Source organism: Arachis hypogaea, chromosome 16, assembly GCF_003086295.3.
Source record: "Arachis hypogaea cultivar Tifrunner chromosome 16, arahy.Tifrunner.gnm2.J5K5, whole genome shotgun sequence".
NCBI classification, from domain to species: Eukaryota; Viridiplantae; Streptophyta; class Magnoliopsida; order Fabales; family Fabaceae; genus Arachis; species Arachis hypogaea.
The window spans coordinates 120,667,867-120,680,281 of NC_092051.1; the positions used below are offsets into that span (position 1 = coordinate 120,667,867).

Below are 12,415 nucleotides of genomic sequence, written 5' to 3' on the forward strand. Positions count from 1 at the left end.
GTGTTATAGTTCTCAACTCGGAGCAAGCGGCGACAAAATTTCACCCTTATTTATGGTTTCAATTTTAATCTTTAAGTTTTATAATCTGAGTGTCGATGTTCTAGGATTGCCTCTGGCATTTCCAGGACCTTATATCTTATGTGCGTGGTACCTTTACCATGCTGAGAACCCCCGGTTCTCATTCCATACAATATTGTTGTTTTTCAGATACAAGTCGAGAGGCACCTCGCTAGGCGTCTGGAGTCCTCCGCAATGAAGTGGGATTTTTCGGATTATACTTTTGTTTTGTTTTGTTATATATATGTATAGAGTCTCCTTATGTATATATGTTTCACTTTTACACCTCATAGAGGTTTATGGAGAATTAAGGTTGCTTTTATATATTTTGAGTTATGGATTATATATATATATGTATGTAACTATTCTCTGGCCACCCTTTAGCTTTGCAGACTGAGTTCGGAGCTTGATATTTTGTATCTTGATCCTCTACTCTTACTGTTCATATAATATGTTTAAGAACCGTAGTCTCTTCTTACGCAAGTTACGTTATTTATCAGAGTTGCGTTGCTTTTAGTTTTTGCGATTTGTTTCACCTAATCTTCAAGGCTCCTAGTATATTACCTTTCTTTGACTATTATACGTATTTATATTTTATTTTAGAGGTCGTAGCGCCTGTCCACCTTTGTTTTACATCCTAGGTGTAAAACTCTATGTGGCATATAGGGTAAAACGCACAATTAAATTAAACCCAACTCAATATTACACAATTCACCCAAATGAAAAAACGTTACATGGATCTCTCCAATCACCTCTCTATGTAAATCGAATGAGTCAGACTAGATATAGCTATTCTCTATGTAAATGAAAACATTGGTTCAATTTATGCATGCATGCATCCTGTCCTAATAAATCTAATCAAATCGTTTCGATTTAGCCATACCTAGTAATTAGAAACAAGCCGTTTCGATTTAGCCCTGATATTGTCCTTATATAATTCGAAACACACTAATTAGATTTACCATGCATACATAAATCGAACTAGGCAAATTCGATTATGTTATGTGTTCACTAAAATTAACTACTAGTATAAATATATGTTAGAATATAAATATATATTGAAAATAAATTAAATCACACACGTATTTATACACAAATATATTGATGACTAATTTTAGTGGCTGATTTTGGTGTACAAATAATATTTTTGATAATGTATATATTCAAAGCTAAGTTTCAAGTAGTTGGTTTATTCAATCCCTTAAATAAGTATTGAAAATTTGAATCTTAACTTGTATATGTAACTAGTTCATTAAATAAAGTTTAAATTCACTATAAATTAGTTCTTAACCTGTCCAATTAAAAATTATAGAAGGTAAAAAAAAAAATATGAACGCTGTATAATAATAAAAGTGACATTTGAGATATTTGATTTGATTTTGAATATTTTTTACCACATGTTAATTAATTTTTAAACTTAATCTGGTAACCATTTAGTTTGAGAATGAATATTGGAGCCAAATTAGTAAGAGATAGGTAAATTAAGGGACAAGTTATCAAAATAAATTATTTGCTTTTTAATATTATCAGAATATAATATCTATACGTTGAAGACACAAATGCATTTTTTTTATTTCTATAGAAACCATGACAGGGCCTGATGGATTATAATTTGGACATAAACCGTGGTACGGGTGTAGCAGTGTATGCTGGATTGCGTGTGAGAAGAAATTGTTACACCCTTCTAACGGTTTTTGATCGAATGCTTAAAAGGCATAAATCGCGGTGCCCTTCTAGTGCTTTATGCTTGCCTATATATCCTCTAGGTCATTGTCAACATAAAAACTCATAACAGTTTTCAGATTCATCGAACTTAATTTTTTCCATTTATACTGACATTGAATCCAATTTTTTTTCTATTATCTAAGTAATCTTCTAAATTAAAGTTGAATTCTTATGATATGGAACTGATACAAAACTTGGTAAGTAGAGTTTTGTTTGAGTGCTATAAGTTAAATTGGTATTTTGAAATTGACAAGAATGATTTTCATTTTCTAGAGGTACAATGGAATAAGAAAAAAGAATGAGAAGTTAAAATTTTTAATATTATATGACTTATTGTGATGCATTAAGTACACATGTAGGAGTGGTTGAAGTCGTTATATATTTTGATGTTATTTGTATAAACTGTATCATGTTTTTTTTGCTAAGTTTAATACAATACTACTTATGAAAATTTATATTATTTTATACCATTTTCGTTTACATCAGGTTGTAATGAATCTAGAATGGTACACCAAAAAGAATGAATATTAAATTAATTAACTCATGATAGTTGGAATGATATTGATATGCATACGACACATAATTCTTCATTTTATATCTTTTTAAGTTCTATTTTAGATAAATGAGAAAGATTTTTATTTTATATGAATACAAATTTTACATATCATCGTTTAGATTAATTAGTGTAGTGTCAAAACTAAAAAACATGTGCAGAGTATAGACTCAAATCGTACTTAAGCACCTGCCAAACTAACAAATTCAAATTCCAAACATGACACAACAATCAGATGCTAAAGTGACAAGGTCCCAATCATTTATCCAATTTTTAAATTTATATAGGCAAGCATAAATCACTACAGGGGTACTGCGGTTTATATCTTTTAAGCATTCCATCAGAAACCGTTAGCGGAGTGTAGCGGTTTCTTCTTACACACAACCCAACGTAAACCGCTACACCCTTATCGCGATTTACATACAAATCATAATCCACCGTACTCCTACTGCGGTTTCTATAGAAATAGGAAAGATGCATTTGTGTCTTCAATGTATAGATATTATATTTTGATAATATTAAAAGACAAACAATTTATTTTGGTAACTTGCCCAAATAAACAAATCCATACAATCTACAAAATAATACTATCTATACTCGATATCTAAATAAATAATGCCAAATTTATTATTATTCTACAAATACAGCTAAATATCACTAATTGCATAAAAAACCTAATAATAATCATCCTATTTTACGTCAAAGTTAATTGTTTATATTATAAATTAAAGCTATTATATAATTATCTAAACTACATACATGCATATCTTCCAAGTCTAATATACGTATAAAAGATGACTCTTCGAACGAATGCTGATTAGCCAGTGCATTTTTCACTTCTGCCACATCTGTCTCTATGGTGTCATCAACTTCATCATCGTCTTTATTTGGACCAACAACCTCATAGTTACTTTCGAACTCATCCTCGCTGTCACTATTGCAATCTCTCCATTCGATATTTCAATCGATTTCGGATTGTTGGAACTCAATGTACAGCTCGATAAACATACTTGTAATTGAGTTTGATAATAGATTGAAAATATCTCTTGTATGCTCACTTCATCAATGACATACTTCGTTTGGAAACGAACGAATCTATTAAACACTGATACAGAATATCGATACAAAATGTTCAATACGGTCTTTGATATATGTGAATCTACCCTATTATAAATAACATATTTTAGTTTTTCAAATAACAATGTAAAAGAAATAATATGATCACATAGATTCTCACATATAAATCTTACACCCTCAAATATTTGTAACAAAATTTGACCATGATAGTGTAATTTTAATATAATCCTATCCTCCATTTTTTTAAAAACAATATTTCAACGATAGTTTATATTGTAAAAAGTGAAAAAAGAACAAAATAAAAACTGTAAAGAATGAAGAAGAAAATAAGTTGAAGAAGATGAAGTTTCCGCAGATAGTCCTTGAGGTATATATATATATATATTAACGAACCTGATCCTTAAATTTGAATTTTTTTTTGAATTCACAAACTAACCCATTGATTTGGGTTTTAAAATTTTATGTTTTTTTTTAATTTCTTAAAACTGACCCATCAATTTGATTCACATAAAAAACATTTGTCACAATTTGAAGGCTCCAATTTGTGAACCCCAAAACATGAATTTAGCTATTCTTAAATCAGATTATCAATTTTCCTTCTCCAGAAAACCGGTGCTTCTGATTTGTAATTTGAAATTAAAAAAAAAAAAAAATCGATTCCATATTAATTAGAAACATACAAATTTTCTATAACCATAAACAACACATCCTAAAAATTTATATCCGAAAAAAATGAGTCAGGAGTGGTTGTTGAAAAGAAATTAGTATTAGATATGATATAAATAATGTATATATTATATATTTTTAATATATTATATAATCGGATTGATTTTTTTTTAATTACGAATTTGATATCCAAATTAATTAAGATTAATCGATTGGTACTTGAACCAATTAATTTAGTTGAGGTTGGTTTTAATTGAGTAATTGGGTTATCCGTGATGTATACATTTCTAAATTTTTAGCTAATGTTAATTAACTTTATTTTGTAATTTTTTATATTTTTATATTTATTATCTTTCTGCTCATTTCTTTCTTTTTCTTATTGTTAACGTTATAATTTCGTCTTTTGTTGTTGGCTATCCTAAATCTTACATTCTAAACTTAACCCATAAATCTTAAATCTTAAATTTTAAATTATAAATTTAAAATTTTAAATTCTAATTTTAAATCTCTCGAAAAGTGAAAGTTAAAAAAATAATTTTATAATATAATTTTATACTTATTCAATAAATAAATTATTTATTTAAATAAAGAGACCTTAATTTATTTTTGAAAAATAAAAAAAGCCTTAATTTAAAACGGATAACATCGTATCCTAATAAAAAATATTAAAAAATAATTAGAATTTATTTTTTAAATTTACTAATTTAACAACATATTTTATTGTATATTTTTAAATATTAATAATTAATTAATAATGAAAAATAATAAATTATGCCTTTTTAACATTATTGCTGTTAAATTTGACTTGAAAAGGAAGAGAGCATTATAATTTATAAGCATAAGATATTTTATTTTTGCTTATATTTATCACGAACGAAAGACAAAATAAAAACACGAGATATTTTATTAGTAATTTTTATCCAAAGCCGGCAACCACATCCAAAAAGCCTGTTACGGCAACAACAATTTCCATTCTCCCCTTCCTCCTCTTCCTCCCAAGTCCTACTCACTCTTCCACGTTCAAATGTCGTACCACTAAAACGCAACGAACTCTCATACACTGTCGTTAAACAGCCCCCCTCTTCTTTACTATTGCCATTTTGTGTGGTCCGAATGGGAACTCTGACGAGTTGTGGTTTCATCCCTCTGAAGTCGGAGTTCCGGTCCAACCCGGTTCGGCGCGCCTTCAGGGAGACCATTCACTACCACGCGCTCAAACGATTGAGGTCCACGTGCTTCCCCACCTTCACTCACACACTACCTCACCCTTCCAATTTCCCTGCGTTTCGGTGTTCTGCCACTGCCAACAACAACGATGATAACAGAAACGACGTCGTCGAAGGCGAAGCTGAACGACCTCCGAGTGATTCTTCCAACGCAACCACCACCACGACGCAAGAGAGACGCGACGATGCATTCAATTCAGAAAAATCAGCTCCTCCCTCGCCTTCTCCCAGGGTAACTACCCCCCCCCCCCTTCCTCTCTTCTTTTTGTGTAAAATTTATCAGACTATAGGTACATGTTTAGCAGTTTAAGTAACATTGTGTATATTTGGATTATATGGCGCAATAACGGCTAACTGAATTGTTAAATTATATAAGTATATTAACTAACCTATAACTAACTTAACTAACTCCAATTAGTGTCTCCATTTAACCCAACTGTAACAAGAAATGATAGGGCAAACAAAAATGCCATGTACACAATAAAAATCAGCTACCAAATCAATCATACAGATACATGTTATTTAACTAATTTTCTATTTGTATTTTAACGCGTATTTTTTTTTATATGAATGGCTGATTTGGCTGCTGATTTGTAGCATGGTTGTAGTGCAAATGATGGAGCAGCTGTCACATAGTTACTACTTACTTGGTTTTCTCTTTTACATGCACTGAATTTCCCATTTCTTGCATACCAAATTCTCTCTCGGCAGAAATGCTTGTAATTTAATCGCAAACTGTAGTGAATTGTATACCAATACCCGTCGATCCCTGTATGGGATTTGTAGTAACTATGAGATGCTGTCAAAGTGCCTCACAGATTCACAATTACACAACCTCGATGACACCTTTCACTCACTCCTAATATGGCAACACTTGATGGTTGGTTTGTTTATTGCCTCCTGAAGTTGGCTTGAGAAGGAGTTGATTTTTGCTACATAAATTCTAGTTTTCTCCATCCATTCCCAATTATGCAAGTGGGTGGAAGTTATTTGGATGATGTCTGATTCAACTCTATCCATAGTTTCCTTGGCCATGAGCATCAGCTGCTGGATTCTTCAAGATATATGTTGCAAGAAAATGCATTTTGGAGCACAAGTCTTGTTTATGTTTATAAATTTATAAATATCATCATGAGTTTGAAATAATATAGCTTCCCTTTTTTACCATGTTGGAGTCGAGCTAATATTTGTCAATGCGTATCACTATTTCTTCGTACTTCTTGGTATACTTTCTTATCTGTAAGGTATCATGATGCATGTATACATGCTGAAAATCCACTGATAGGTGTGTTCTGCTTATGTATGTGGATTTTATGTTATATTTCCTGATTCTGATGTTTCCAACATTTTAATTCTTCAGTCATCTTTGACGTCGCTTGGACCTACGTACAGCAATTTCCAAGTTGATTCTTTCAAACTTATGGAACTCCTTGGACCTGAAAAGGTAGATCCAGCTGATGTAAAGCTGATAAAGGATAAGCTTTTTGGTTATTCAACCTTTTGGGTGACGAAAGAGGAGCCTTTTGGAGACTTGGGAGAAGGCATTCTTTTCATCGGAAACTTAAGGGGAAAGAGAGAGGATATCTTTTCCAAACTCCAAAATCTGCTCGTAGAGGTCACAGGAGATAAGTACAACCTTTTTATGGTGGAGGAGCCCGATGCAGACAGTCCTGATCCTCGTGGTGGGCCACGTGTTAGCTTTGGTTTGCTGCGGAAGGAGGTTTCTGAGCCAGGGCCGACAACACTTTGGCAATATGTCATTGCATTGTTGTTGTTTCTTCTAACTATTGGCTCCTCAGTGGAGCTGGGAATTGCATCTCAGGTAGGCTGGTTATTGATACCATTTGACCATTATGTGTTTTGTGGTCAACGTTTGTGAACATTCTGTTCCTGAGACCTGAGTTATTTCTGAATGTTAATTAATTCCATCAATGTCATGCTATTTTCTTCTGTCACTTGCATATCTTTTGTTAATATTGTGCTTTTGATTAATCAGATAAACAGACTTCCCCCAGAAGTTGTGAAATACTTGACAGATCCCAATGCGGTTGAAGCCCCTGATATGCAGCTACTATTTCCATTTGTTGAGTCAGCATTACCTTTAGCATATGGTGTCTTGGGTGTTCTTCTTTTTCATGTAAGCATTCATATTAAATTTTTTTTATTGCCATTTGTTTACATAATTGCTACGGATCATAGGCTGATGTTTTCATGTTATTATGCATACTTTATTCATCCTAGAAATGGGGGTTCTGAATGATTTAACTAAATCTCTGACTTTTCTCTGTTGACTTCTGCAAGTAAACATTTTGTTGTTGCAAATAATTTGTGCAGGTTTGTTTGCAGTTAAGATGAAGCCTATAGTAATAAACTACAAACAAGTCATGTTGAACTTTCTTGGGGTGGTAATAACTAATAATTGATATTAGTTGTGATATTATACTGATGACCTGAGTCTTATACTCCATCTCATTAACTAACCTAGTTATAAGTTATTAACTAAGGTTCTTATTATCTTTAATGCTGTTATGCATATGTTATAAGGATATGTCAGTCAGTCAAGAATTATTGTAAGCATGTTGGCTGACTGATTGTTGGCAATGCATCAAAAGTAGTTAAAAATTTCAATTGTTTGGGGATTCAGAACATCCACTTTGGTGCAAGTGGTTGTTAATCTCAAATGCTGTACAAGTAGAACTACGTGCCCTTTGCCACAGCCTCATAGGTCAATTCATACATACATACATGCATACCTTTTTATGCCAAATGGCTCAGTATTACTCCATATGTTATATGTTTACTTTTCACTTTGCTCAATATCTCAGTTTTCTAACTATTACCCGTTTCAGCTTCTGGAATCTTTGTGTATTTTCCTCCTGATGGATATCGCTGTGTGCAGGAGGTTGGACATTTTCTGGCAGCTTTCCCTAAACAAGTGAAATTAAGCATTCCTTTCTTCATCCCAAACATTACTCTTGGTAGCTTTGGTGCTATTACTCAGGTAAGGTTATGAACTTTTTCGTGCCAGTCACTTTTACATCGAATTTGCAACTACTTTCTGAAGCTTTAGCAGTCCCATTCTTCTGTGTTAGGGGGTTTGTTTGCCCAATATTTTGTAGAGATCTGCAAGATGTTATGCATGAAGCACTGTATGCATGTAGATGCAAAGTGTTCATTCAGTTTCCAATTAGAGCCATTGCAGTGTCTTCTAACTATCTATTTATTGTTATTGAATATAAGAAATGTTATCGTATATAACTTAAGACTGAAATTCATTTCTTATATTTCTTATATTTTGGTATATATCCAAGTGTTAATCCATGGTTATTTATTGTAGTTCAAATCCCTACTTCCTGATAGAAGTACAAAAGTCGACATATCACTTGCAGGCCCCTTTGCTGGTGCTGTGTTATCCTTTTCAATGTTTACTGTTGGTCTCCTGCTCTCATCAAATCCAGATGCAGCAGGAGATTTGGTGCAAGTTCCTAGCATGTTGTTTCAAGGTTCCTTGCTTCTTGGATTAATCAGTAGAGCCACTCTTGGTTATGCGTATGTCCCTCCCTTTACATGGTTTTTATGTACACGGGCATAATTAGCTAAGTGTAGGTCTAGTTTTGTGATCCTCTGTCAAAAACTTAGTTGCTATACTCAGTAGATTATTATGCTTGGGAAATTTTCAAACTCAAGCTTTTTCTGTGTGGTATAAATTGACTGCAACCCGTTATTTGATTATGTAAATCAGAACTGATGCTTATGTATGCCATTTAGCTGACCATAGCTGACCCTGATACATTATTACTGTTAATGTGCAGAGCAATGCATGCTGCAACTGTTGCAATTCACCCTCTTGTGATTGCAGGCTGGTATTGTGCTTTCCCTCTTTTACTCGACTTGCTTACATTTATAAATCGTTGCCAAATTTTGTTGTACCAAATACTCAAATTATTCCATCAGATGCTTAGCTTTTTTTGTGTTCATGATATTACAGGTGTGGATTAACAATACAGGCTTTTAACATGCTTCCAGTGGGTTGCCTTGATGGTGGAAGAGCGGTTCAGGTATCTTTTCTCACCTTTTTTTTTTTAATAGTGAGAACTCTATTGCCTTTTGCTAGGATACAAATTTTTTTTGGCATAGAAAAAAAAAATTTTCTTGCTGTACTATTGTCATATTTCCGAAGGTAATTGGAAATGATTGAGTTGACGTAACACATTGTGGGTCTACTTTGAAGTTTAAAACATACACTGTCGTACCTCCTAGTCAATTTTCATCAGTTTCACTTTCATTTGAGATAATAGGATATATAAAGCATCACAGGTGAAAACAGTGTCTTAGGATATTAACTTCAATCATGGTAAACACTTGCGAAGTATTTCATTTTCCCTCCTTTCCAAATTTCAAACAGAGTCATAATGAGTAGCATAACGCTAAGGGAAAAAATGAGGGTTTACTTTATGCTCAACATGTTGGGCTCAAGTAAAAATATTTCATTTGTATGTCTCAAGTGCAAATTACAACTGAGGTAAGCCATTTTGGATAAATACTCAAGTGTCCAGAGTGGTTTTGGAACTGCCGAGCTAATTGTTGACAAGAAGCCATTTCAAGATTATCAACAGGGTATTACTTGGGCATTGGTCTACATTCCTTACTTGGGTATCATGGGAAGATTAAGAGGAGGAAAATTGATCTGTCCCTATTTCTCCAACTTCAGATAATGAAAAGTGAAGGTGGGGGACAAGCTTACCTATGGCAGTGTTTGCTCCATACGATTGACCTTACCTAGTGGAGCCAAGCTTAGTTGTTGGCTCCTTGGTTATGAAGATGATTGATGACAATTTCACACCTTTTATTTAGTCTGTATCACATAGAGACATTACATTTAAGAAATCCCCTTAGTAAGTTACCAATGTGTCTCATTCCAATGAGTTTCATTCCGTCTTCCATGTACACTTACACAAGTGGTCAAGTGGGAGCAATGATACTCGTATTTTTGTGTCCCGAGGTGACACATGGTCAAAATTCAAACCAGCTCGCACTCATGTTTTACCTGCATTTTTTATGAATAGGTCTTGTATAAAATTTTTAGAACCTAATACGGATAGAATTTGGATACTTGATCATAGCATGTTTTCTGCTGGAAGATGTGAATTTTTTCTGACAGAGAGTAGGAATATTATGTGTATTTCTCACATTTGAAAAACTTCTGTTCCTATTTGTTGTGCAAAATTATCCTAAATATACGGTGAGCATTATGATTGAAGTCTTAAAAAATGACATGTTTCTTCAGGGTGCTTTCGGAAAAGGTGCACTAATGGGCTTTGGCTTGACCACGTATACATTGCTTGGATTAGGGGTGGTATGTTTGATATCTTCTTTTAGATAAAACAAAGCATACGCATAATCAAACCAAAGTCTTGTGTTTTGACTTTTGAAGGGGTGGGGAGTCACTGACCCCCATAAACCATCCTTGTAGCATGGTCAGATTGAACTGTTCTGTGTTGTATTATTTTATTTCTTGATTTGATATTAATGTAGTTCGTCACTTTTTCCCCTATTATGACGAAAATAAGTTTTTTTCTTTTTTATTTTTCCCATTCTCGACAGATTGGCGGACCTCTTTCGCTTCCTTGGGGGCTTTATGTCATATTATGTCAGGTATTAATTTAGTCTTATCTGTACTCAGTTCTAGTGACTCATTCCGAGAAAGTGAGAAACTCACTAAATTGTATCTTAATTTTTTGTTGGACTTAGTTACCACATTTTTTTCCCCCACAAATCAATGGTTAAAACTTAAAAGACACAGTTTGTTAAAATGAGTTACAATTCACAAGAGCGAATGCAAAATAGCATTTTGTATGGAAATGTACGTCTTCTCATTCAGAAGGAATTCAAGGAAATGATGGAACTAACTTACAGTTAGTCTTGAGCTGAAGAGTAGTTTATATTTGTTTTTATTTTGTTTGTTTCTGAGGAAGTGATAATTTTTTTTTGTTTTTTTTTTGTTTTTGGCAGAGGACACCGGAAAAACCTTGCTTAAACGATGTGACAGAGGTTGGAACATGGAGAAAGACGCTTGTGGCGGCTGCTATTTTTCTTGTGGCCTTCACTCTTCTTCCTGTTTGGGATGAGCTTGCAGAGGAACTTGGTATAGGTCTTGTAAATGTACTTTGATGGTAAAAATGTGTAGAGTAAAGCTTTTTTCTTTTATTTTCTTCTTATTATTTTTTTTTTCAATTGAGCGGTTAATTATATATAGGTAAAGTCATCACCAAAGTAGAGCCTAATTCAATTCAACCGGATTCCTCGTGATAAAATCCATGTTGACGTTATCGGATGAGCTCCAATTTACCCGTTTCATCCAAATAAGAAATGAAATGAAACTGTGTACGCCTGTACGGCAATCATGTTGGTAAATTTATATGTTAATAGGGCATTAGCTATGATGCTCAGACATGGATACGATACAGGTATGGGGTATGTTGGCTTATAAATTTTAAAATTTTATAAGATACTAGAACATGTATGAACATAAAATATAAAGTAATGTTTTGAGAAATTATAATAATATTTTGATATTTTATTAATATTAAAATATAAATTAATTTTATAATTATTTTTAATATTTTATTTTTAATTATATAAAATATTTAAACTATATTTTTGTTTTAATAAAAAATAATGTATTATTTTTAAATTTATTTTAAAAATATATGTTAAGAATAAGGTTGGATATGTTGACACGTGATGGTATTTAAGCATGTTTAAGCGTGTTTGGAGAAAATAATTTTATTTTTTATTAAGACAGTTGGATATAGTAGACATGTGTTAGATAAGTGTTGATGAGTGTCGTATCTGAAATGTGTCTGATATGCGGACATGGCAACTCAGCGAAGTGTCTGTGCTTCATAGGGTATTAGTTTCAAATATTATCATTTTTTACCGGCATTTGGTTAATAATAATACCTATATTTATAAGAGTTTTGTACACAAGAAGCATATAGTTTGTACTTATATTTATCAAAGTTTTGTACACATAAATCAATACAGTTTGTACTTATATCTTTTAGAATTTACATACATGAATTAATAAAAAATATTTGTTAAAATTAAT

The 12,415-nt window shown here is 32.5% G+C and overlaps 1 protein-coding gene across 1 annotated transcript; it reads left to right on the forward strand.

Moving 5' to 3' along the window:
• Positions 1–4,968: 4,968 nt before the first annotated feature.
• On the forward strand, positions 4,969–11,860 carry LOC112754785 (probable zinc metalloprotease EGY1, chloroplastic). Its single transcript, XM_025802548.3, has 10 exons — positions 4,969–5,536; positions 6,665–7,126; positions 7,301–7,441; positions 8,204–8,305; positions 8,642–8,853; positions 9,117–9,167; positions 9,293–9,362; positions 10,592–10,660; positions 10,909–10,959; positions 11,317–11,860. Exons 1-10 carry the CDS (start codon positions 5,192–5,194, stop codon positions 11,473–11,475), a joined length of 1,662 nt encoding a protein of 553 aa, XP_025658333.1. The 5' UTR covers positions 4,969–5,191; the 3' UTR covers positions 11,476–11,860.
• The last annotated feature ends 555 nt before the right edge of the window (positions 11,861–12,415 follow it).